Below are 26,377 nucleotides of genomic sequence, written 5' to 3' on the forward strand. Positions count from 1 at the left end.
CAAAATCAAAGCAAGGGCAAAGAGCAGACCACACACCATAACACTGCTGGCATGTTTATGCATCTTAAGGAAAAAGAGAAGCTCTTCTACTTAAATAATATATATCCCTACCAGAAAGTTATACGCACCTCTCACATACACAAACACACCATCCTAATTGTACTCAGTACTTCCAAGCACTTTGCTAGGTCCAAGCCTCTACTCTCAAGTTACATCTCATCGCACAGCAATTAAAATGTAATCTGGGAAATTTCAAATGAAAGAAAACTGCAGAGCCAGCCCAGATGACCAAAACACAAAAAGTTCAGTCAAAAATTATTTAAATAAAAATATCTACATTAGAAGAAAATCTCATCTGTACAGGAACATTTTCAACAAATACATGAACAGAAGATTTTTTTTTTCCATAAAAAAAAAATCAAAGATAAGAAATGTAACTGAGGCTCTACAAGAAAATTTAACTATGGAAATGCCTTATTTGGGGTTGCTACTTTTTTTCAGGGACATCAAAAGCCTTTACATGGTCAACTAATTTCCTACCACCAATAAAGATTGGCTTCCTGTATCTTTCCTGAGCTTTTGCAGAACCAAAACATACCACTTCATCTATAATTCACCAGATAGTATCTGTAATGACAATAAGAAAAATCAATCAGTTAGAAAATTTTAACGTCCTCGTGATGAAATCTATGAATTCATCCAATACTGGATATAGCTCTACAAATCCCTAACAATGAAATCATACTCCAAATCCCTTCTAAAACTGATGCTTTGCCACGCATGCATAGACTTCAAATTGTTATTATAATAGTAAAATTACATCCTCAGGTGAGCATGAAGGGAACAGAGTGTATGCTGAAGTTGGGACACTACCAAAGATGAGGACTCCCAGAATCTCTGGAATCATAGTGGCTAAACTAATTATGTGACAGGCTCATCAAAGCAATTAAGCAATTCATTGGTATCAGATGACCCTTACAATTTTGCATTAAACTTCATGTTTCCAAGATCCTAGCCACCGATTATACATGTGTTTCAAACATTTCAATTAATACTACTCTTTCCAAAAATATAAAAAAAAAATATGCATCCTCCCAAGCAGGTCGGCTACACTGATCCAATCCAATATGTGCTATGGAGATGGAGAGGCAGCCAATTTACTATTACCATTAAATTTGGGATAAGTTATTTGAAAAAATAGAAAATTGCAGCTATGGCCCAGCTCCCAGTTGGTCAACTAATTACATGATGTGCAAATTGTATGAGATTTTATCTAATATGCTAATATAACATAACTTCCACATATTTTCCCAGCGGCCAAGAGCATGAAATCAGAGAGAGAGAGAGAGAGAGAGAGAGAGAGACTTACCTGCAGTCTTCAATAAAGGCAGATCATGATTAGCTCTGTGCACACTCAAGAGGGTGCAAAGTTCCTTCAGTAAATTCATGCATCCGAAAACGCTCCAGAAGTTCAAAGGGGCTGCAACTAACATTATAAATTCTTGTAAAAACAACGAATATTGTGAGATAAATTCTTCTAAATAACAAAGAGTAGTCTTTGATCAAAGTTGTGGCCCATAATCAGAAACTGAGCAGGGAAGCTGCTATGCACTTGACACCCTTACTATCTGCAGATCCTCAATTAGATGGCCAGTAATGGAAATATATTAATCCTAAAAATTCATTCTTCTAGTCAAAGTTACATTGAATGTGAGAAGAAAGGTAGACAAGAAATGGGAAGTGCATGTGTTAGAGAACAAATTCTTAATAAATTTATGGCACAATTTCTTTACTTCGTAAGCATGAGAAGAAACCTATACAAGAGTTTACGACCCCTTATGACAGGCTTTGGTGAGCAGAGCAGTCTTGCGCATGAAAGACTGAAAACAAATTATGCATAAATTCACCTAATAAAACAAACCAAACTAATATATAACATAGAACCTCATAGTTGAAAATATAAATCACTGTTGTTTCTTTAAAACCAAATCTAAATCCAGTTGAGTTATCATAATGAAAGGGTTGTTTCAACCTTACACGTAATGAAACTAAAAGGGGGAAAAGAAGGGAGACAGGGAGAGTCAAGACTCTGGCTCATATTCAAAGGATACTGTGCACTTTAAGCTCCTAGCTAAAAGGGGTTCCAAAAGGAGAGGCAAGGCGTAAACCACATAAAATTACTCGTCTAGTGTCTTGCCCTTCTCTATATTTCTAGATTTTGCTTAGTCTATAAGAGTGTGTATCATGTGAATTTTACTGGAAAAAGAACTGACAGAATAATGATTGAAATACAATAATAGTAAATCTTGTGGACAAGTATGGAAAATTTTAGTCTTACAGGATGACTTCACGATTATGGCTTAGTCTGCGCTGATTGCTTTCCATGGCTTCCAACACGTTAGAAGTTTCTGGTCCAGCTGATCCTCCCGCAACAATTGATGGGACGGAAGCAGTTGGAGTCCAAATCTAGAATCGAGTCAACAGAATTAGAAAACCATACCATGATGGCTGCACCCAAAGAATTTTCATCAAACTCACCTTTATTGTGTTGTCAATACCACTTGTAGCCACAACACAATCAAATGGATGGCACTGCACACAGTTCACAACTGTAGAGGGAGTTTAAAAAAAGAAAAAATCAAAGGTAAGAATATCAACATAAACCTCATACACATTCAGAAGGGGATAGAATATTACCAGCTTCATCTCCAAGCAGCATTTTTATTAGTCTACCAGTTTGCTTTTCCCAAATAAACCATCTACCATCATCACTTCCACTGGCCACATACTCACCTGGAAATCAATAATGATAAATTTAATGTCATGCAGAAGTCAAAAAATATATGAAAGTATAAGATACATTCACAATGACCTCAATCAATCTACCAGCCATGCAGATAGTAGCCAGAATGCAGTGCATGAGTGCAAAAAGGCATTATTCATATAAAATATTGCTACATGCACTACAGGCTGTGACTAGCTAAGGCAGTAAATTCTTCTTCATGTTGCTACAAATTCCTTATGGTTTGCTTCAAATTCTAAAGTGTGACTTTCACTTTCTGATATAATTTTGCTAGACTTAACAATAAGGTGACCAAAAACTCATTTGCATCATTGCATCAAGAATCCATAGAAGATCAATGAGCACGAGTGTACATGTAAGCACACATGTATGGTTTGTGTTTGTATGTACCTCTCTGGCCCAGAAAACTGGCCTGTTTTATGTCAGTTCCAACATTACAGTGGCCAACAAATCTCTGCTTCATATCAATGACAGTCTCTGGCTGCAAAGTATATAACCATAAGCAAGATTTAACTTACAAGAGCAGGAATAATAATTACTGCATGTATATCAACCAATATATATATATATATATATATATATAACAATTCAAAAGTGAGATATTTGAAGAGAACAAATATTGTCTTAACAGTTGCTAAAGTGTCCCTCTAACTGATATTGTATTTTATTTTCATGCATTTTTTTGCTGGTCTTACAGTAGATATGTATTTAAGGGTCCTGTTGCTTTGCATTATTACTGTCAGATTAGTTACTAAGCAACAGGTCAATTTGTGATAAAACAGTACAGACTACCCAGTCTAGACTATGATAAAACAGTCATGATCTTTCCCAAAGAGTAACATAAGAGATTCATTTTAATGGTTAATATAAAACAGCATATCATACAGGGCCTCCGTAAGATCTGAATATAACCTGATAAGGCATCCGGTCATTTTGTGATGATGAAGGTGATCCACAGGAGCCATTTGCATAACTTGTTTCTCGAGTTGAATCACCTCTTCGATGAATCCTCAAATTTAAACTTCCATGAAGAGTATTGGGTTCAACATCACGTCCTTCATCACCCGATATTGACGTTTCAAAGTCCAACTCCAATTCCTCATCATAGTCAGAATCTTCTCTTTCAGATGTTGGACCATCTTGGGAAGCATCACTGTTAGCCTCTGAGCGATAAAGTATGTCACTTAGTGACAATGCTCTTCCACTTCGAGATTCAGACCTCAGAAGCCCATCATTTGCTTTATTAGTTTTTCCTGTTTCAGCTGGTCATGCAAATATACAATTAGATGTGCATGTATAAAGTCAAAAGTAAAATATATACTTTGTTCCAGTAAAACACTGAAGTTTATTTAATACGAGATACACATTATTCCAAACAACATAATAGTTCAGTACAATAAATTGACATCACTTTATCAGTTGATAAATGGGACAGTTCAACCAAGGAAGAGGCAGGGAAGGAACAAAATGGAAGGCACAAGATATTGCAACCACATACCTGCAGCAAGATTCTTTTGTAAATTCTCTACCAATTCTGCAATTTCAGTATTGGATGGCGCAACAGATTGAGCAGCAACAGCAAACTCTAGAGCTTCCTTGTAGTTTCCCAACTGCAAGAAGCTAATAATAAGGAACTAAAAATAATGGGCCAAAAATAAACTTTTATTGCCAGACCAAAAATAAACTGATTATGTCAGTTCAATTTCATCATATTTGCATTAAAATCCCCTTCACATTATGTTCCAACTTCTAAGCAGGTACTTATACCTAATAGACATTGTAAACAGATGCCATATCATCTTTATGTCAACATGGTGGTAAAAAAAAAGAATGCAACAGAATCTTAATGGTCCAGTAAACACCAGAAACTGCATTGTCCATGCATAAGTTTATATGATACAGATGACTAATAAGACAAAACAATAATATCCATAAAAATAATCCATGGGCATCCTGGAAAAATAATTGTCAGCAAAAAACATAAAGAATAAAAATATTAGCAAAATGTTGCTTTTAGATGTCCCAATACTACCAGAAATTAAATCACAGCATCAGACCATACCACAATGTTAACAGGAAATGATCTAAAGACCCATGGACTAGATAAATTAAATAAGGATGGGGAAAAAAAACAGTAGCACTTCACATCTCAAAATAAATTTGATGTGCCATAGCCACTGAAGAGCATTAGATGACGGTAGAGACTCTAGTTAACTAGTGCAATTTGCCTGTTCATTGTTAGCAACAGTTGAATATTTGGTAACAAATGATTGTGATTTTATACCATGGAATTTACCTGTGACAAAGCTTCAGACATATAATAAAGGGCTCTAAAGGAAGAGCTGTCTATTCTACGAGCATTATAGCAATCTCTTATGGCCATATGAACATCATTTTTCCACTTCCTCTGAAAATAAAGGCAAAAATAAAATAAATAAATAATAAATTACTAGAAATACATATTAAATAAATGAAATAGAAACCATATATCACAATAAATTATCAAGAAACCTTGAGCAACAAGCCCGCACGTGTGCAGAGACAGTCATGCCTAATTGCAAGACCAATATCATGACAATGCTGATCCAAAACTTCATTGCATGCCTCAATTCCATCGTAATAATTTGAACCACCCTCTAAGCATTTTTCAGCAATTTGAACCAACTTCCTACACTTCTCAAGCTGTAACAACTGTATTAGAATAAACAACAAAGAAAAGGTGGCAAGCTTATTCATATCAGCATGACACCTTTACTAAGAATAAATAAATAAGCATACCACAGAAGTGACATTGCTTTTGAAACGAAGGCTACTTTTGTAGACAACAGATAGTGGGGGTTGCAATTCTAGGCCATTGAGAATAGGATTGAAGGTCATTAGTTTTGAAGCATCTCCTGAAGCATATCGCATAGCACCCCCTCCAGCTGCAAATCACAAGAACAATTTATCAAATCATCTCATCAACTTTGCCCATATAACCAAACAAGTAACTAGAAACAAGAATACTAAGAAGTAAAATATAAGCAAAAACATTTAGTACACAAAAAGTTCATCTCACACAATTGGATCCACATTTGAATACAGTAGATCATAAATCAAACTGTCACTTGAAATTGAAAGTTGATACCAGTAAGAGACTAAATGTTTGATCCTATGGGATGCAGACATTATTTAAATATTTACAAAGGGAATACAATACTAAGATCAGGTAATAATAACAACTTTATGAAGTAAAAGAAACAAGAGGCATGACAGTCAAAATCAACATGTATGATGGCAACACAGAGAAGGTGAAGAAGCATACCCTGATTTACATTCATGAGGTATACATGCTCTCCACTGTAACTGAGTAGAACCTCATCTCCACTCGGGCTAAAAGTCACATGAGTTAGGTGTAACCCTGAACGTCCCTGCAAAGGGAGGGGGGGAAAAAGCCTTCAATCCTTTTACAAGGCTTCTAGTAAATACATATGAATCCACTCTAATTAATCTTAATGAGCTAACCAACAACATATTCAATTTACAAACATGTCTTTTTTCTTTCTCCCCTCCTTTTTTTAGTTGCCCATCAAATAATAACACAAAATTGCAACAAGAATGTGACCTTCAAGAAAATGAATTAACAAAGTAGCAATTAAATAGTTAATTCCACAACTCACGCGTTCAGAAAGATGCATTGGGCAGAAATAGTTAACACAAGGAGGTGGAGGAATCCTTTTCCGACAAGAAGTCAGAGGAGGCAGCATCCTTCGATCATATAGGCGAGCAAAGGCATCACTGCAAACAATCAAGAATGAGAGACTAGTCGAAATACTAATAATAGCAAAGGTTAAAAAGATCTGCGACGTGATTATCAGACTTGCCTCCCACCAACTAGGAGCAGATGAGGCCGGCTGGCACTGATGTCACAAGATTTTAAAGCAAGGGTCTGTCTAGGGGGATCAGCTAATGACCTCTTTGCCCCACAGCGCAAGTCAAGCTGCCATCAAGTACTACATGTGAGAATTATATAATTGATGAGGGGAAAAAATTTTTAAATTGGGTGCCCAAAATCATAAATGTAGAATAAAAGAAACATAAGAAAACTTCATAAATATTCTTGCAGAGAACTCAAAAACTACCAATCTGCAAGGACTGATAAAAATATTTGAGATGCATCTACATAAGGTCAAGAAAACCTCTCTAACTTCGTTACCTAGATCTACCGTTTCAAAGAACAGGCTCATGGCATTCCAGCCAATTGATAGATCACCCATCTAATTGTAAGTTTCTTGGTACATTGGGTAGTGCACCATAACAATGAAAATTAACTACAAAAATCATAATGGGACAAATCATAGTAAGGTGCATCTTTTGTCAAACATGGAAAACTACAAACTCAGGGATCCAAGGAGACCTACGGCTATGATAATCATTTATTTGTCATTTTTGCAGCACTTGCCAAAAGCATATAAAATGAGTTTTAGCTCAAACCAAGTTCCCTGCTCCTATACATATTGATATAGGGTATCTTACAAGGACTAGATGTATCCTTTTTTTTCTTTTAAATCTACATTAAAGATACAGAAATTTGACATTGTCTCACAGTAATTATAGTAATTATAGAATGAGAGATGCCATGTAAATGAAAGCAACAATCATGCACAAACGATCAACACCTAACAAATAGATTTGCTTTCCAAGCTTGGTAAGGTAATCATAAAACTGCAAGGAACCCAACTAATCAGAACAGCTTTATCGAATATGATAGTATAATACTATCAGAGCTTTAACACAGAAGGAAAACCAAATCCTCAGCATGGAAAGTGGAGAATTTCTATATTTATTTGAACTCACTAGAACATTACGACACTCTTGGGGTGAAGATCCAGCAGGTGGACAAGAAGCACCCTCCCGAAAGTCATGCTGTCTCAGTGTCCCATCTTCACTTGCACTCCAAACCACATTGGGATTTCCAACTTCAACCTGCAATGCAATAAGTAGCGGATGGATGTTAAGAGAAGTAAAAGCAAGCACACAAATTTACCTTTTCAGCACATCAAACAACAGAAAATAACCGAATTTGTTTTTCTTGCATTCATATTACTCCGTAAAAGAAATCCCCTTTCTTAGCCATCTATCGGATGAGATCTTACAGCTAATTTTTTTACTCTTCTCGTGTGACATTGATACACAGCTGAGGGAGCGATGGCATTATCATCTGGACCTCTCCCACTTAGTCGAGACAAATTAAACAACCGAACCTGGGGAGGAGAAAAAGAAAATCAAAATTTACCATTATATTTAACTTTATATGGATAGCGTCCACTTATGAATTTGAATTAATCAGAGCATTACTTCTGCATCTCCAGCTCCACAGACCACAAGCTCATCAGAAGTTTCAGGAATGAATTTTGTACAGAATATGTTTGCAGAATGTCCAGTATCTATAGAATGCAATAGCTTTCGACCATTATTGCTCCATATATTCATCTGCAGAAAATTGAAGCATTACCAAATATATTTTCACTGCCATTATGTGATTGCTTGCGCCTGTGTGCACATGGACATGCATATAATCATGAGCATGCATTGTGCACATGTGTGGAAGTGCCTCTGCATGCATGGGAGGGAGAAAAGGGAAAGAGTAGGATATCTAGCTTTAACAGAACAATGTCAATCTCAAATCTCAGTGCACTAAGTGCATCAATATTAGAAACTCACATTGAAAATAACCTCAACCCAAACTCAACCGCCATTATCACACCACAATATTGATTCAGAATCACAGCCATATTCTCCCTCCTCTCTAATATATATATATATATATATATATATATATTCCTTTTTCTCCTTGTGTAGAGAATAAACTAAGGAGAGAAACAAGAACGGAGTGGGCATAATCATAGACAGGACATTGAAAGACGCAGTAATAGCTGTGAAAAGAGTAGGAGATAGAATTATACTAGTAAAGTTAATACTAGAAGGAGAAACAATAAATATAGTTAGTGCTTATGCCCCACAAATAGGACTAGACAGTGAGAGTAAACAAAGGTTTTGGAAAGATATGGATGATTTAATGCAAAGTATACCGAATGAAAAGAATGTTTTCATTGGTGAAGATTTGAATGGACATGTAGGAAGTGATAAACAAGGTTATAAGAATATTCATGGAGGTTTTGGTTTTGGCAGTCGAAATGAGGAGGGAAAAAGCATCCTGGATTTTGCTATGGCATACGATCTAATACTAGCAAATACCTACTATATAAAAAGAGAGTCACATTTAGTGACTTTCAAATGTGGGCAACATAGAAGCTAAATTGATTTCCTCTTAACCAGGAAGACAAATAGAGCTCTATGCAAGGATTGCAAGGTCATTCCAGAAGAGGCTTTAACAAGTTAACATCGGCTGGTGGTCTTGGATGTCAAGTTCAGGAACAATTCAAGTAAGGTCAGAAGAAATAGTGTAGCTCGAACAAAGTGGTAAGAGTTCAAAGGAGTAAAGCAAGTGAAGTTCAAAAATGAGCTTCTCGAGTCCAAAGTATGGAAGCTGGATATGGAGGCCAATGATATGTGGATACAAATGGCATCAAAGATTAGAGAAGTAGCTAGAAAAGCACTTGGAGAGTCTAAAGGACATGGACCACCCTCAAAAGAGAGATGGTGGTGGAATGAAGAAGTATAAAAGGCAGTGAAGAGAAAAAGGGAATGGTATAAGAAATTACATAAATGTGATAATAATGAGGTATATGAACAGTACAAGATAGCAAAGAAAGAAGCAAAAAAGGCAGTTAGTCAAGCAAGAGCACAGGCCTTTGAAAAGTTATATAAGAAACTTAGAACTAAAGAAGGGGAGAAAGATATTTATAGATTAGCAAGGAGGAGAGAAAGGAAATGTCAAGATCTCAATCAAGTTAGATGCATTAAAGATAAAGAAGGAAAAGTGTTGGTGAAAGATGAGGACATTAAAGAAAGATGGAGAAATTATTTTAATGATCTCTTTAATAATAGTCAAAATGGTAATAGCGTGAATATAGATTATAGAACAATAGAAAAGAATGTGAATTATACTAGAAGGATTAGATCTTTAAAAGTAAAGGAAGCACTTAAGAGAATGAAAGTGGGTAAAGCTTGTGGACTCGATGAAATTCCAATTGAAATGTGGAAGTATTTGGGAGATATGGGAGTGGCATGATTAACTAAATTATTTAATAAGATTCTAAACTCAAAGAAAATGCCTGATGAATGGAGGAAGAGTATTTTAATACCTATTTTTAAAAATAAGGGAGACATACAGAGTTGCTCAAACTATAGGGGAATTAAACTCATGAGCCATACTATGAAGTTGTGGGAGAGAGTTGAGGAGCATCGACTACGTCATGATACTTCTATCTCTCTCAATCAATTTGGTTTCATACCCGGTCGTTCAACTATGGAAGCGATCTTTCTCATTAGAAACTTGATGGAGAAATATAGAGATGTAAAGAAAGATTTACACATGGTTTTTATTGATTTGGAGAAAGCTTATGATAGTGTTTCAAGAGAGGTCTTATGGAATGTGTTAGAACAAAAGAGGGTATCTATTAAATACATACAAGTATTGAAAGATATGTATGAAGGAGCAACTACTATTGTGCGCACAGTGAGAGGGGATACAAGAGATTTTTCGATCTCAATTGGATTACACCAAGGATCAGCCATAAGCCCTTACCTTGTTACATTAGTTTTAGATGAAATGACGAAAAATATACAAGAGAGTATTCCTTGGTGCATGATGTTTACGGATGATATTGTTCTGATAGATGAGACACGAGAAGGAGTCAATAGAAAGCTAGAACTTTGGAGAAGTACTCTAGAGTCAAAGGGTTTTAAGTTAAGTAGAACAAAGACAGAATACATGCATTGCAAGTTCAGTGAAGGCCAAATTGGTGATAGGGAAGGAGTTAGTTTGAATGGAGTGGTACTGTCCCAAAGTAATCACTTTAAATATCTAGGCTCAGTCCTTCAAGTAGATGGGGGATGTGAGGAGGATGTTAGTCATAGGATTAAAGCAGGATGGTTGAAGTGGAGACATGCCACGGGAGTTTTATGTGATCGTAAGATTCCCAATAAATTGAAAGGAAAATTTTACCGTACAGCCATACGACCGTCTATATTATATAGTAGTGAGTGTTGGGCACTGAAAGAGTCGTATGCATCTAAGATAAGAGTTGCAGAGATGAGAATGTTAAGGTGGATGAGTGGCCAAACTAGACTAGATAAAGTCCGTAACGAGAGTATTAGAGAAAATGTTGAGTAGTGCCAATTAAAGATAAGTTGAGAGAAGGAAGATTGAGATGGTTTGGTCATGTGAAGCGTAGACATACGGAGGCTCCAGTTGGACAAGTAGAACACATTAGGTTAGAGGATGGAAAGAAAAAAAGGAGTAAACCTAAATTGACTTGGAGGAGAGTAGTACAACATGACCTAGAAGCATTACATATTTTTGAGGATTTAACCCAAAATCATTTAGAGTGGAGAAAGCGAATATATATAGCCGACCCCAAATTTTTGGGATAAAGACTTAGTTGAGTTGAGTTGATTTGAGTTGAATAAACTATTATGAAATTGTCAAAAATATAAAGTTTTACCAACCATCCAAAAGAAAGTACAAGAGTAGTCCACTTTCAAGTTTCAACACAGCCATTAGTTGAAAAATAGGGGCAAAGCAATCAATCAGGTATAAACTGTCTCATTGAAAAGTACTAATTGGCCAAAATGACTGGTTCATCAAAGTTCTACAAAATGGACACACACACATCAGTCCAACAAGAGGAGCAGATTTAACTTACACACACCAGTTTTTATGCAAGCCATCCAATCATGAGTTCTTAAGTGACAAAATGTGCAGAAGACATCTCTCACACACACACACACACACACACACACACACACACACACACGCACATCCATGAAAAGGTCTTACGAGAACTTTAGAAGTATCATACCCGAGTGTCATCTGATCCAGAAATCAAGAGCGAACCCGTACTATTCCAAGCTATAGTGTTGACACAACCCTGATGCCCCTGTTATAGAGAGGGAGAAAAATAATGAGATAACAATTTTATTGAAATGAAAATTAGTGGTCTAAAAAGTAACAAATGCAAAATTTATGAAGACAGCTTAAACATTATCCAACTAAATTCAGAAGCCAATTAAGAGGTAAATGATATTCTTCACAAGGGCAAAATTACTACTTGTAAAAGTATAAGATGATACCTCGTTCCACTTCAGCAGACATTTTTTGATCTAAACAATATACTTTCAGAATGCAATAAGATGCAAAAGAAATCATGGCAAAAATAATGAGAAATTACATTAAAAAAATGAATATATACTTCTTAAAACCATACCATCAGCAATCCAACATTAAATATTCATATCTAGACTAACCTCCAATTCATTTTCCTGGGAGAGTCTTCGTATCAGCGATGAATGCATTTGTAAACTGTGATTGATGTCCTACATAAATAACAAAGCATTTCTCTTAGTATAAATCCATAAGAAACATATACTTACTTGTACTAATGTGAAAGCACTCACTGCCTTAAAATTGGATTAAAAAGACATATCAATGATTTTTATTAAAACGACAAACACAAATTAAAAATTAAAAAAAAAAGAAAAAAAAAAACTTAAAACCAAAAAGAAACTTCATCCCCATTCTCTCTACTCCCAACTTAATTTCTATAAAATGACCAAAAGAAAATTTTGAGAAAAACTCAATAGGAGTGCACTAAATCTTGTACCATGTTATTTGACATTTTACTTTATTAGTGGATAAACATTGTCTTAGAGATTAAAATACAAAGCCTCTACCTTCCAATTTAAGTGAAAAGATTCTCCCGTGAGAGACATTCTTCTTTGACCATACCCAATTTTCTTCCACACCCTTACCCATAAACAATCCACGAAGGGGAAAATTTTTTGAATATATAAAAAACTCTTCTTCTCTGGCCACCAATCCTCAATTCCAAATACTTTCATTTAAAATTTCATTTAAAATTTCATTTATGTAACTTTAAACACAGGTATCAACAAAATGGGATTCTAAAGAGCAATGCCGAATTATTATTTCTCAACTTACACTCCGCCAATGACCAGATACGCTCATTTAAAACATGATAACAATGATATAAGCTCAATTCGAAAATGCTAGCTTCAACCACCAAACTGCATTTGCATCCGGTTACACTTTGTTAAGTCTACTCAAACATTAACTTCCAATTAAACTATCTCAATCAGAAAAGGAAATTGAAAACCTAAACATTCATAACCACAAGCACACACCACCAAAAAAATATCAAACAAAAGAGGAAAACATAAAATTCTAATTAGATAAAAAAAAACTTCAAACAAAAAAAAGAACAGTAAGAGAGAATACATGGCGAGCATGGAAGTATCTGCTCCCGAGCAAATTACAGATATTGCCGTCGGGAAAACCGTAAGAATCCATTTTTCTGCTTCTGCTTGAAGCCGCAACGAAAATCCCAAAACCCCAACCTCGATCAAAATTGAATTGACTGATTGATTGATCACTCTGATCAAAGCTATAGTCGTGAATGATAGAGTCGGTTTAACGATGGTAATGCTCAGGTACGGTTACGCCAGTGGCACTTTCCCTATAGCGAGGGGTTTCTGGGCCAGTGCTATGTCAATAATAAAGAGGGAAACCTTATTTTATTATGAATTAATTTATTAATTAGTGCGGTGAGCCTACTTAATTAATATTATCAAAATTTAAATTTATCTTAAAATTAAATAAAATTTATTTTAAATTATTTAAAATTTATTTTAAAATCAATTATTATTATTAAAAAAATAAAATTTATTTAATTTTATATATTTTAATTAATATTTATATTAAAAATTATTTTAATTAATAATTTCTATTTTAAATTTTTAATAATTTTATAAAATATTTAAATTTTATTTTATATAAAATAAAATATATAAAAATTTATAAATATTATTATAAAAAATATATATTTTATATTTAATTAAATATTTATATAAATAAATTTAATAATAAATATCAATATGTTGAATCTCTAAATTTGATTTAAATTTATTATAAATATTATTTTTTAAATTTAAATTTATTTTAAATTTAATTATATAATATTTAAGTTTAATTATACCTATACACCTTCGACCCATTGTCATCCCATAGGAGTGCCTTCGGGTGCATTGGTCATCAATTTCTACAATTTTCTTTCTTCTTCTGCTGTAGATGAAATGGTTCTGCGACATCAGGACCAGCATTTTGCCGTTTTCCGTATCAATTAAGCACCGTCGATGTTTTGATCAACGGTTGTACGTCATTTTCTAAGAAGATATGGGTTGTGGGACCTACGTGTCACTTGTGGATTGGATCTAGTACAGCCCAAGGAACAAAAAGCTCGGAAGAATTTGGGCCCAAGAATCTTCAAAGCAAACCGCGTGCCCAAATCTTTCTTTTATTTTAGTTATTTACTGCTCGGTGAATTTTATAATTATTTTATTTAAGCTTTGCATATTTTATTTATTAAATTTTATATATAATAATTGCTTTACAGAAAATATATTAAATTAAAATAAAAATGATGATATTTCATAAAAATTAAACATATAACTCTGATTTTTTTATTAAGTTAATATAATAAATATTATTTTACAAATACAAATTTCATAACGTTAAAATTTTTTTAAAAAAAATTACTTTATTAATAATTATTTTTAGATGAATTGTTAAATTTTAATTTAATAATAAAATAAAAATAAACTAAATTAAAAATAAAGCACCAAAGAAAGACACCGAAAAGCAAAGTTATCGTAATGAGGGACCACTTCAGCATCGGTTATGAATTTAGATTAGAAAATTACGGGCAAATTTTAATAACTATTCCTAAACTTATATGATTTTAACAATACAATCCTTAAACTTTAAAACGTAACATAAAACCCCCTAAACTTTTAAATTTTACACAATAAAATTCCTCTAATTTTTCAATTAAAAATTGATGTGAACAGCTCCCGCATGGTTCTTAGTCAACATTTCTCTCTTCTCTTTTATTCAAATTGTAAAATAATTCTCTCTGCACTTAAAAATTCATTCTATTTACACTGAAAAAAAATGATTCAATTTACATATAACTCGAAAGAAAAAAGAAAAATATTGACTAAACTCCACTTTAAAACTGTTTATGTCAGTATCTAACTGAAAAATCGACAATTAGATATTAGAGAGATTTTACTATGCAAAATTTAAAAGTTGAAAGAGTTTTATGTTACATTTTTAAATTGAGGGACTATAATGTTATATTAGATAAGCTCAAAAAAGATTGTCAAAATTTATCCGGAAAATTACTTGCAACTCATTTAGAGGTATGAAGTTGATACGCAATGAGAATATGATAAAGTAAAGCAGCTTTGAACCCTTTTCTCAAATATAAACAATTTGCCCTAAACATTAAGGAAAGCAATTCTTGTTTCTCATGCCAACAATGAGAAACCCTTTTCATAGAATTTTTGGTAACGTTGCATCACATTTTCATCTTCAACTGGAATACATTACCCCCAATCCATGTGCATTTCCCTGTTTTCTCATTTTTCTTCATTTGGAATTTGAATCCTAGAAATTAAAATCCCAAGTCTATTCCGTGGATTTAAAATTATCTGACATTCATTCACTTTTCCAAACCGATGCTTTTATTCAACTAGCATAGTGCATTTACGTATAGAAAGATAAGTCATCATCTCAAATCCAGTGAAAAAGACAGACCCACAAACCATGAAGCAAATGCAAATTTCTTATCCCAGATTTCACCATGGAGTGTAGCTTTAGCAGGAATCCAGAGCACCAAAAATCACATGGGCTTATCTTCCGAATGATGCAACGCCATGGTCCCCTCCCAAAAACCATTATTTCCAGAGGCCTTTAAAGTTTTTGAACCATTCCATGGAGAAAAGGGAATCACTCACGCTTACCATCTCACATCGCTGTCTCCATACTACAAATATGTGCATGCCACATGTGTACACAGGCATAAGACAACAGAAAAACCATGCAAATTTATATTACATCCAACCAACCAAATCCAGTCACTAGATACAGAGCCCCATGAGCTTCAAGGAAAACAAGTAGACAAACATGCATGTTCTTCCACAATCAAATTATAACACCCATCAAAAAGAAAGGAAGCCAGTCCACCGGTGACAATGCCTCAGAAGAAACATGAAATGGCAAATCAAAGGTCCCCAGGAGGTTTGCCAGGATGAAATATGAAGGAGGGCCTCACTCGTGCACTGTTACATAAAAAAGTGGCAACCCTACAAAAGAGAAATAAAATGACAAGAACACAAAAAGGGAGGAAAAGTGAAGGTTGGGTCCCAAAACACCCAAGCAGCGTGCGTTCACCCTCCTTCCAAAAGGGGGGCCCTCCAAAATAACCAGTCTTCTTATTCACACAGCCATTCTCCCACGCCCAGGTGTGAGTGCTACTTTATCACGGCCCTAAGACACGGCTTAATGATTCAACTTCTTACTTTATGGGACGTATTATGCTGCATTGCCTTTCTCTTTACAAGGACCATAGATGATATTGACAATCAAAGCTTACTGATTTCGAAATCAATCATTGATTATAGACTACAGTACACGTTCCATGATCCTCACCTCTCTCTTTCCAATTTGCACATCGTTTGCGAGAAACTCTTCCATATTGAGCAAATCCTTCCTTCATGCCCAGTGCATGTTCACCTGACTTATTCTGTTCACACCATTAACTTCTAATAATTAACAAGTAACTAATAAACCTAGTACAGCAACTAGTATTACTTAAAGTTTTGCCACTCATGAAGCATCAAGTCCTAAAGCTTTTGCTTTGAGCTTCAAGGATTTCAAGTAATTAATAGCTTCATCGAGAACAACAGTTGCATCCTTGCCCTTTCCACCTGGAATTATGTTCTGCAGAATGCTCACAGTCTCTCGTATTCTTTCTTTTCTTATCCTTTTCTTGGTTGGTTCTGAATTCATCTCACCTGAGGTCCAATCCAAGCCATCTTCACACCTAGATTCAGCATCATCCTCAAACTCGCAACTTCTGATGGGTTTCATAGAACTAGCAGTGTCCATTAGTGCAGGTAAAACACTGTAACCACCTTCAAACAGTTTTCGCTTTTTAGTTGAACCATCAGAACTTGCAACCTCTTCTATGCTTCCCTCAAACCAATCTTGATTATTGTGAGCTGTCATTGTACTAGGTGAGTGACCTGTACTGGTAACTTCATCATCATCAGTGGAATCACTATCATCATCCGAGTACAGCAAAGCATTCAGTTCTTCAGTGTCCTCATGCATATCACTTTGTAATTCAGTATCATTTTTTCCTCCAAATTGGTTAGCTGAGATAGCCTCTAAATGAATATTTTCCTTAGTCCCATGATCTTCCCTCTTCAAATTATATGCAGCAATTGGATTTGGACTCCACGAAGTAAAGCACTGGACAGGAGCCCCAGTACCAGAACTAAAGATCAGAGTTGTTTGATCACCTGACTGATCAAAAACCAGGAATTTCTGCTGATGACAACCAGGCTCTACCTTGGGTGCAATGGCCTCCTTATGATCGACACAAGGGACAGTAACAAGTTTTTCTTTGAGACCAGAGTTCAAAGCAGGCATGAAAGCCTGTCGGAAACAAGGCAAACGGTAAAACCAACCATGAGGCTCCTCTGCTTGACCAACATGCAAGTGAGATAGCTCAGGGGGTGGATATACAGGTAAAGTCCCCTTTATAGAAACCATGTCAGTGCCAGAGTTCATAAATGAAGGGGCTGTATACTGCTGCCCCAAGTTATATGGAGCACCCAAATAATTCAAATTCGGCGATTGCCAATCAAATTGTTGCTGATGAAACCAGGATCCCCAGTCCTCACCCATCCAACTATAACAATCACCTATACTACAAGAAGGAAAGCGATTTTACAGTTTGCACTACAGAAAATCCAAAGAAATTACAGCCAAATTTTACAGAGACAGATAAAACATACCAGAAGGATTTCTGCAGTAATAAAAGAGGCAGTTCACTTGCTGTTTCTTTCAGTAATAATAAGAAAAAAAACAAAAGACTCCAGCTTAACTTGAAAACAGTGGCCCAAAAAGTAAATCTACGTGACAGGTTTAAGCAAATGACGGAAATATTCAGCCTGGCAAAAATCCAAGGAAAAAAAATCAGCAAAAGAAAAGCATAGCATAAACTTTACTACCATTGTCAACAACAATGAGGAGACCAAGGAATCTCATTAACAAGAGAATACTAATTGATCAGTGCAACGTATATGTACAAGCGAATCTGATTCTTGTAGAAAGACTGATTCAAGAATAAAATTATCTTTCACTAACCTGGCAATCTTGAAGAGGATGAAAGCATGCTATGACTCTAACTATAATGGTGGCACTCCCAGCAATCCCATTTTCGTGTTTTAATGCCCGAAAATTTGTTTGGCTCGCTGCTTGGCACACCATAACTACTTCCCAACCCTTCAATATGATGGAAACAACAAGAATACGATCTTTCCTGGGGGCAGTGAACTGAAAGCTTGCAATCTGTGTAGACTAGGCAATATCAATCGAACAACAGAAGACCAGATTGATAGACAACAATAAGATGCTCAATACAAGGAGCCGGAGAGAGTAGACCAATAAAATAAAATAATCACTGGGATTTATTGCCAAGTAAGAGAATGAGAACAATTGGACAAAGATAAAAGATGGATTCCCTTACTCAGCTAATCTGGCGGACATAGCAGGGAATGACAATGAAAAAAGTGGATCCCATGGAAACTAACTGGACAAAAACAAGCTGCAGAATTGGAGGGTATGCTTATTGGAAAAGAAAATTACAGGATTACTCTACAATAGAGGTTCAAGGAGATAACTTTCCTATACACATCAACAGAAAGACTAAAAAACCACCGCATACTGTTTTTCTTTGCCAAAAGATCGCCACTGCTGTTAATTGCACCAATACCACTTCAAGGACCCTGCAAGAGGGTTTACAAATCATTGAAAAAACCACATGCAAAATTTCCAGGAAACTATAATATTAGATCTTATTTCTGTGATTGAGAAACGAATAAAAGACACACAAGTTCGGTAACAAGAATAAATAGGCACTATATAATCATTGAATAATGAAGCTCCACTGCTTAAATTAAAAGAAAAAAAAAAAAAAAAAGAGGAGTTATTGTGAGAAATTTTTTGGTCATCCTCAGATTTCTCAGCTGACCAAACAAAACGAATTCAAAATACCAAAGCAAATTCAGCTTCATGGTTTACAGCTATTTGCGTGCAGAAAGTTAGCCATTCATATTTAGCAGAAGGATCTCACTTTTACCCAATAGATTATAGATGAAAATATGGTCTAAAGAAGTAACAGAACAAAAGCAAAGCATCTTACTAGAAAATTAGCAGGGAAAAATAAACATTAATTGGAAGGAAAAGGACAGAAAAGAGTGGTTGAGAGAGAGAGAAACAGAGAGAAATTCAGATAAATGGGAATAAAAAAATTGAAGCTGAAACCATCAAAAGTGAAGGAAGAAAGGAAAAAAGCCGAAAATTTAGATCCGAAATAAACAGAAAATCAAAACCCATTAGCCAAAAAGGATGATTCAGTCAAAATATCAGCAAAGAATATCAACCACACAAATCAACATAAAGCCAAAGAGAACTTACAGTGAAAAAAGAACCCGATTCAGTCCAAGAATAAACCTTCAAGCCACCCAATTCCACAAACCAAATAACCAGATCAAGCACAGCACAAGCAGACACTTAAAAACAGCTTCAGCTTCACAGTTGCAGATAGAGAGAGAAAGAGAGCAATCAAAGTGGAAACATTGGGATGCACGGAAGCTAAGGTTATATAGAAACCAAATTGACAGGAATGTCCTGGGCCTGAACAATGGTGCTGATGGCAATGGCATTAAAAAAATAAATAAAAGAAAAAGCGAAAGCCTCATACGTGCGTGCGTGCGTGCGTGAGGAGTGCACGCAAGGTATTAGTGTACAATGATGATGCACCGTAACATAACCCCTCTCTCTCTCTCTCTCTGCGTGTGGGGTGGTAGTATTATGAGTCATGACCTTGGGTTCAAATCCAACCCCAGAAGCGGACCCTAGTTAAGTTAATCTAGTTGGACCAGAACTCTGGTCTTGTACCTTCTATTCTGGACCATTTCCATCATGATTCACGCCGATTCTAATTTCCATCTTCATCAACAAAAATAAAATAAAACCTACATTTTTACAATCTAGGGCAAAAACTAATTTTGCAAAATGAAAATGAAGAAGATTATTAGAAAGGGATGGAATCCTATGCTTAACATGAACACCAATAATTTGATTCTTGACCGTTCAAACATATGATTATAGAAAGATGATGGGACCCAATTGATGAGCATTGGGCACATGATATTTAAAATCAACACTACACCTGACAATAATATATCTTGATATATAGTATAGATAAATGGTAAAAATAAAAAGGGGCATATAGACCCATTGGCCCCTCCATGGAGTACAATAATGCTTTTTATTAATGTGATATGTGGATGTGTCAAGACCATCAAAATAGTTATCAATGAATTGGACCAACACATTTATGAGTTTTCAGTACATTTCATTTACAGCCTCTAATCATTTTCTCTAACTAACATTCAAATGTAGTGACATTTTTTCTCTCCTTTTTTCACTTCTCAAAATTAAAAAATAATAATAATAATAATAAATTAAAATGTACATGAACGTTATGTTATTTGCACATAAACTTAATTTTATTACTAATCAAAGCATAATTAAATAATCACCCACCTAATTATATTGGAGTCATATTTAAAATTAGAAAATTTGGAATTTAAATTCCAGTAAAGCTAATTATATAAAAAGTAATAATAATAATTACAGTTTTTCATAAGATGAGGGACTAGTTTAGGGAAAATAATCCAAATTAAGGGACCATGTCCCCTCTTTCATGTAATATGTTAAAAGTAATCAAAGCATGACTAGAAAATTTGGAAAAGGGAGGAGAAGAGCCGTGGAAAGACAGGGTATGCCACAAGCTACAAATTACAAAATAACAATAATAAAGCAAACCCATGATTTAATCACCTGAAGGATATCTGGTGAACAGGTAAGAATATCCAATGCCTCTAATAATATTTGCAATTTAAGAATAAAAAATTGTATAATAATATGCATGCTTTCATACCCTTTTGTTTGGAGCGGAGGGAACATTAGTAACCCATGCTTTAATCAGTAATCAAACTCCCTAATCTCTCCAATACCATTGGGTCTTCCCTTTTGGTGGCACTTCAACAACAGCCACTCCTCCAATATATACAAAATGAGATGTAAAGCAAAGGATTCCTCCACGGCCTCTTTTTTTATAAAATTTTAGTGTTATTTATTTATTTATTAATAAATATATCAAATAAATCAATAAGTGCTTCATCCCAGGTAGTTTTATCTATAATGTTAAGAGTTCAAATCATAGAGTTATCAATATTAAGATAGTCTTACCTAAATATCACTCACAATCTGAGCGTAAAAAAATAACCTTCATTAGATTTTTATATATTTTTTTCTATAATTTTAATCATATAGATGGTAAACTTGAATTTAAATATTTAAAAGGGTATCAGAAGATAATCAAATAATACCAAAATTATTTAATGTAGGTGTTATTTAAATTAAATCATCACAGCATGCTTGCTTTGTATTATCACTTTTGTAATTAGTTAAGTTATTCTTTCAATGATTTGAAAGAGTTTCTTTTTAGGAGTGTAATGCCTAATGAACCAATAAGCATAGAGAAATGACATGAGAATGGTGGTTGTGGATTGACCACTTAATTAACTAATAAAAAGTGTTATGGGTTTGTTTTTGTTATATATATATATATATGTAAAATAAATCTTAATAGATCATAACAATCATAAATATAATGTGAATCATAAACGTAAGATTCAACTATCACCCTAATAATGGATATTGAATAAATAAATTCTTACAGATATAGAAAGCGTACCTGATGCGGAGTTTTACTTTAGTCATGGCAATAATTTAGAGAAACCATTTGATTCAATAAACTGATTTCTTCCTCTTTACTCTTCTTAATTTACACACAAGATTTTAGCGATTGAAGACTTTCTTGAGATGACCATAATATCTCTGACTTTATGAAATAGAGTATGTGTAACCTTATGGATAAAGAGATGATCAGCTTATATATATATCGAAAACTTAATCTGATACGTTCATCAAGTATCCTTATACAATTAGAATTATGATTTACTTTAATTAGAGTAATCCTTATACAATTAGAATTATGATTTACTTTAATTAGAGTAATCCTTATAAAATTAGGATTTGTATTAATTAAAATAAATATCAATTAATATTGGACCACATTAGAGAAATTAATTTTGGCCCATATGTAATATTAATTACTGAATAAAATCTTACATTCTCCCACTTGGTACAATAATTAAGTGATATAAATTTTAATAACATAAACATTAGGCGTGCATAAAATAAACAAATCATTTCCATAATATACTTCATAATTACCTTCTTATAATAAATTATTAAGTATGGATTATAGCGGTTGCACATTATTTAATCACATACTTCCTTCCATATACCACAATACTAGCAACTTACCATAGTAGGTACATAATATATATATATATATATATATATATATGTTTATCACATCATGGTCCATAATAATGTCTCAAAAGACTTTTCCTATTATCATTCACTCAAAATATTATGTGTACACAATTATGAGAAATATGAAATACTTTAATGTATATCAGAAACACATCAATGAGCTTAGAGTGTCAAAGCCAATACATTATACATTAATACAATCAAGACCCATTATAAGAAAACATTATTTAACTGTCTTATGTTGCGAACCCTTAATTAACGGATCTGCTATCATAAGATCAATACTATTATGCTCAATAGATACTATTTATTTCTGAATTTTCTCCTTAACAATAAAATACTTTAATTTCATATGCTTGGTACCTTTGGCAAATTTATCATTTATGGAGAAAATACTATTACGGAATTATCAGAATGAATTCTCAGCGGCTTGCTAATGGTGTCGACTACCTCAAGTCCTGAGATAAAATTCCGCATTCATAATGCATGAATTATAACTTAAAAATATGCCATAAATTTTGCTTTTATAATGGATGAAATAATGACAGTCTATTTTTCGGCATTTTTCTATAATATTATTCCTTCAACTAATAAGAACAAGTAGCCGAAATAAACTTTTATTCTCAACACATCCAGCTAAATCTGAATTTGAATATCTAATCACTTCCAAATGATTAGATATCCTGTAAATGAGCATGAAATCTTTAGTTCATTGCAAGTATCATAAAAACTTTATTTGCAATTTCTAGTTATCAATTCCAGGATAAAGAATAGTACAGGTTTAAGTATACATCAAATTGTCTACAATTGAAGCATAAGGAATTGATTCCATTTCTTTACGTTCAACATCATTCTTTGGACATTGATTGAGACTGAATTTGTCCCCTTTTTTTTTGTATGGGAATAATTCCTGCTGAATATTTATGCATATTAAATATCTCTAAAATTCTATCAATATAGGCTTTATGAGATAATCCCAATAGCCTTGTAATCTATTACGGAATATTTTTATTCTAATCACAAATGATGCCTCTCCCATATCTTTCATTTAAAAATTCATTGAGAGAAAATTTTTAGTCTCACGCAATATGCCCAAATCATTTGCAGCAAACAAGATATCATTAATATACAGAATTAAGAAAATAAACATACTCCCACTGATCTTAAGATATATATACATCGATTAATGACTTTTTCTTTAAATCAAAAGACTTTATAGTATCATTGAACTTAATATACCACTGGTGGGAAGCTTACTTAAGTATGTATATTAATTTCTTAAGTTTACACACCATATGGCCTTTTCCTTCAACTGAGAAACCTTTAGGTTGGTCCATATAAACTTCCTCTTCAAGTTCTTCATTTATAAAGGCTGTTTTCACATCTATTTTGTGCAATTTTCACATCTATTTGGTGCAACTCTAAGTCATAATGAGCCACCAATGCCATGATAATTCTTAATGAGTCTTTCTTTGAGACTAGTGAAAATGTTTTTTTATAGTCAATACCATCCTTCTGAGTATAACCCTTGGCAACAAGTCTTGCTTTATATCATTTGATTTTGCCATTTGAGTCGCGCTTGGTCTTAAAGACCCATTTACACCCAACTCGTTTAGATCCTTTAGGCAATTCGACTGTATCCCATGCTTTATTTTGTTCCATAGATTTTAACTCATCTTTCATGGTATCTAACCATTTATCAGACTCATTACTTTTTATAGCTTGTGAAAAGGAAACTTGATCTTTATTAATTCCTATGTCAAAATCTAACTTTTGCAAGTAAACCACATAATCATTAGTAATTGCCGATCTCATTTCTCTTTGAGATCTTCATAATGGCATTTCTTGTGGTTCACCTTCAATAGCTCTTTGTGGGTTAGCTTATTCAGGATGTGTTTCATCATTATGTTGTGTAGCATTGTTAGGTACTTCAACAACTGCTGAAACAACATGTGGAGCAGGAGTGGATATTGAAACTTTAATAGGCACATGAAAGTCAACTTTATTTTTTTGTATATCCATATCGTGTCTCTCAACACTCCCACTAATTTCACAATTCTCAAGGAATCTTGTATTACCAGTTTTCATAATTCTTGGACTATGGTTTGGAACATAAAACCTATATCCTTTAGATTTCTTTGGATAACCAATAAAGTGTCCACTTATCATTCGAGAATTTAATTTATTTTTATGTGGATTATAAATTCTTGCTTTCGCTCGACAACCCCAAACATGAAGGTGCCTTAAACTAGGTTTCCTTCTAGTCCATAATTCATAAGGTATTTTTGAGACTGCCTTACTAGGAATCCTATTTAACAAGTATATAGCGGTTTTAATTGTATATATCCACAAAGATATAGGTAAAAAAGAATTACTCATCAAACTTCTAACCATATTCATTAAAGTCTAATTTTGCCTTTTCGCCACCTCATTTTATTAAGGAGTACTTGGCATAGTACATTATGCACATATGCCATAACTTTCTAAGAACTTTACAAATAGACTATGACATTGTCCCATTTCAGTGTGTTTCCCATAGTATTCACTACCTCTATCTGACCTTACTATTTTCACTTTTCTATCTAATTGCCTCTCAACCTCATTTATGTACACTTCAAGTGCATTTATTGATTGAGATTTTTCATTGAGCAAATAAATATGTTCATAACGTGAAAAATCATCAATAAAGGTAATAAAGTACTTTTGTCCACCAAAAGATGGAGTATTAAAAGGCCTACCTATATCAGTGTGTATAATTTTAAGAAGTTTACTGCTTATTGTGGCTTCTTTCTTATTGTGTTTGGTTTGCTTTCTCTTAATGCAATCCACACATATCAAGATCAATAATATCTAAACTCGATAGAATCTCATTTTTTATTGACCTTTCTAATCTTTCTTTGGATATGTGACCCAAACGCTTATGCCACAAGAAAATAAAATTCTAATTCAGTCTACTATACTTAATTTCAATATTGCTATAAGTGACAAGCAATGATTCAACAAAATTATCATCACGTTTCAGTATTTATAGATCATCAGTAAGAATTCCAAAAACAATAATGGAATTATTATTATTATTAAATAAATTGAAACATCCATGCCCAAACTTAACATTGAACCCAAATTCATTAAGTTTTGAAACAAAATTGACATTCCTAGAAATTGAAAGCATATAGAACATTTTTAATAAGTCTAGTTGATAGCCATTGTCTTAGACCAAATGGTAAGTCTCTATGCCTTCAATAGGAGCCTTCATATGGTTTCCCATAAATAAATAGGAAGTCTTAGTTGGGTTTTCGGTTTGGACCATAAGGAATTCTTTCATCACATTGGAGACATAAATAGTAGCATCAAAATCAAGCCACCAAGTATTATTAGGAACTTCAAATAAGTTTGATTTGAAATATATGTAAGTATAAAGATTACCTTTCTTTTCAAATCTAGCTTTATTTTTCAGGCAATCTTTTTGATAGTGTCATACTACCATTTATTCATTTCCTTAGCTTAAGTAACATTTGAAGATCCTTTCTTTTTCTTCTTAAACTTGTAAGCTTTAACTTAGGTCCCTTATTAGCTTCTTGACCCATAATGTTGACAGAATGAGTTCCTTGATTTTTCAACCTTATTTCCTCCTAAACTAGCTTATTAGCCAATTCATTATCATTCTACTTATCCTCAATAGTGTTATAGTTAATTGAAATGGCCCATATTCAAGAGGTAATGAATTCATAATGAACTACACCAAGAGGGAATCATCAACCATCATCCTTAAAGTCTTTAGCCTTGCTGCAATATCACTCATTTCAATAATGTGCTCTTGCATACTTTTTCATCCATCATACTTT

The 26,377-nt window shown here is 33.8% G+C and overlaps 2 protein-coding genes across 4 annotated transcripts; both read right to left on the reverse strand.

The window, feature by feature from the left end:
• Positions 1–303: 303 nt before the first annotated feature.
• LOC110634191 (protein ALTERED SEED GERMINATION 2) lies at positions 304–13,484 on the reverse strand. 2 transcript variants are annotated; one of them, XM_058137822.1, is made up of 20 exons: positions 13,206–13,484; positions 12,215–12,283; positions 11,770–11,847; positions 8,141–8,275; positions 7,939–8,046; positions 7,640–7,768; positions 6,667–6,782; positions 6,463–6,580; positions 6,108–6,213; positions 5,582–5,727; positions 5,315–5,485; positions 5,100–5,210; positions 4,302–4,413; positions 3,716–4,065; positions 3,194–3,284; positions 2,698–2,793; positions 2,539–2,609; positions 2,339–2,466; positions 1,370–1,480; positions 304–627 (listed from the first exon to the last, which is right to left on the reverse strand). In XM_058137822.1, exons 1-19 carry the CDS (start codon positions 13,275–13,277, stop codon positions 1,399–1,401), a joined length of 2,289 nt encoding a protein of 762 aa, XP_057993805.1. In that variant the 5' UTR covers positions 13,278–13,484; the 3' UTR covers positions 304–627; positions 1,370–1,398. The 2 variants fall into 2 exon arrangements, with proteins under 2 accessions (XP_057993805.1, XP_057993803.1); XM_058137820.1 differs by having other exon boundaries at positions 1,370–1,486.
• A 2,367-nt stretch (positions 13,485–15,851) lies between these two features.
• Positions 15,852–19,778, reverse strand: LOC110634202 (transcription factor bHLH145). 2 transcript variants are annotated; one of them, XM_058138809.1, is made up of 4 exons: positions 19,536–19,778; positions 18,204–18,844; positions 17,852–17,897; positions 15,852–17,758 (listed from the first exon to the last, which is right to left on the reverse strand). In XM_058138809.1, exons 2-4 carry the CDS (start codon positions 18,324–18,326, stop codon positions 16,656–16,658), a joined length of 1,272 nt encoding a protein of 423 aa, XP_057994792.1. In that variant the 5' UTR covers positions 18,327–18,844; positions 19,536–19,778; the 3' UTR covers positions 15,852–16,655. The 2 variants fall into 2 exon arrangements, with proteins under 2 accessions (XP_057994792.1, XP_021638838.2); XM_021783146.2 differs by lacking the exons at positions 18,204–18,844; positions 19,536–19,778 and having other exon boundaries at positions 15,852–17,763; positions 17,852–17,996.
• Positions 19,779–26,377: the final 6,599 nt, after the last annotated feature.

Source organism: Hevea brasiliensis, chromosome 16 (genome assembly GCF_030052815.1).
Source record: "Hevea brasiliensis isolate MT/VB/25A 57/8 chromosome 16, ASM3005281v1, whole genome shotgun sequence".
NCBI classification, from domain to species: domain Eukaryota; kingdom Viridiplantae; phylum Streptophyta; class Magnoliopsida; order Malpighiales; family Euphorbiaceae; genus Hevea; species Hevea brasiliensis.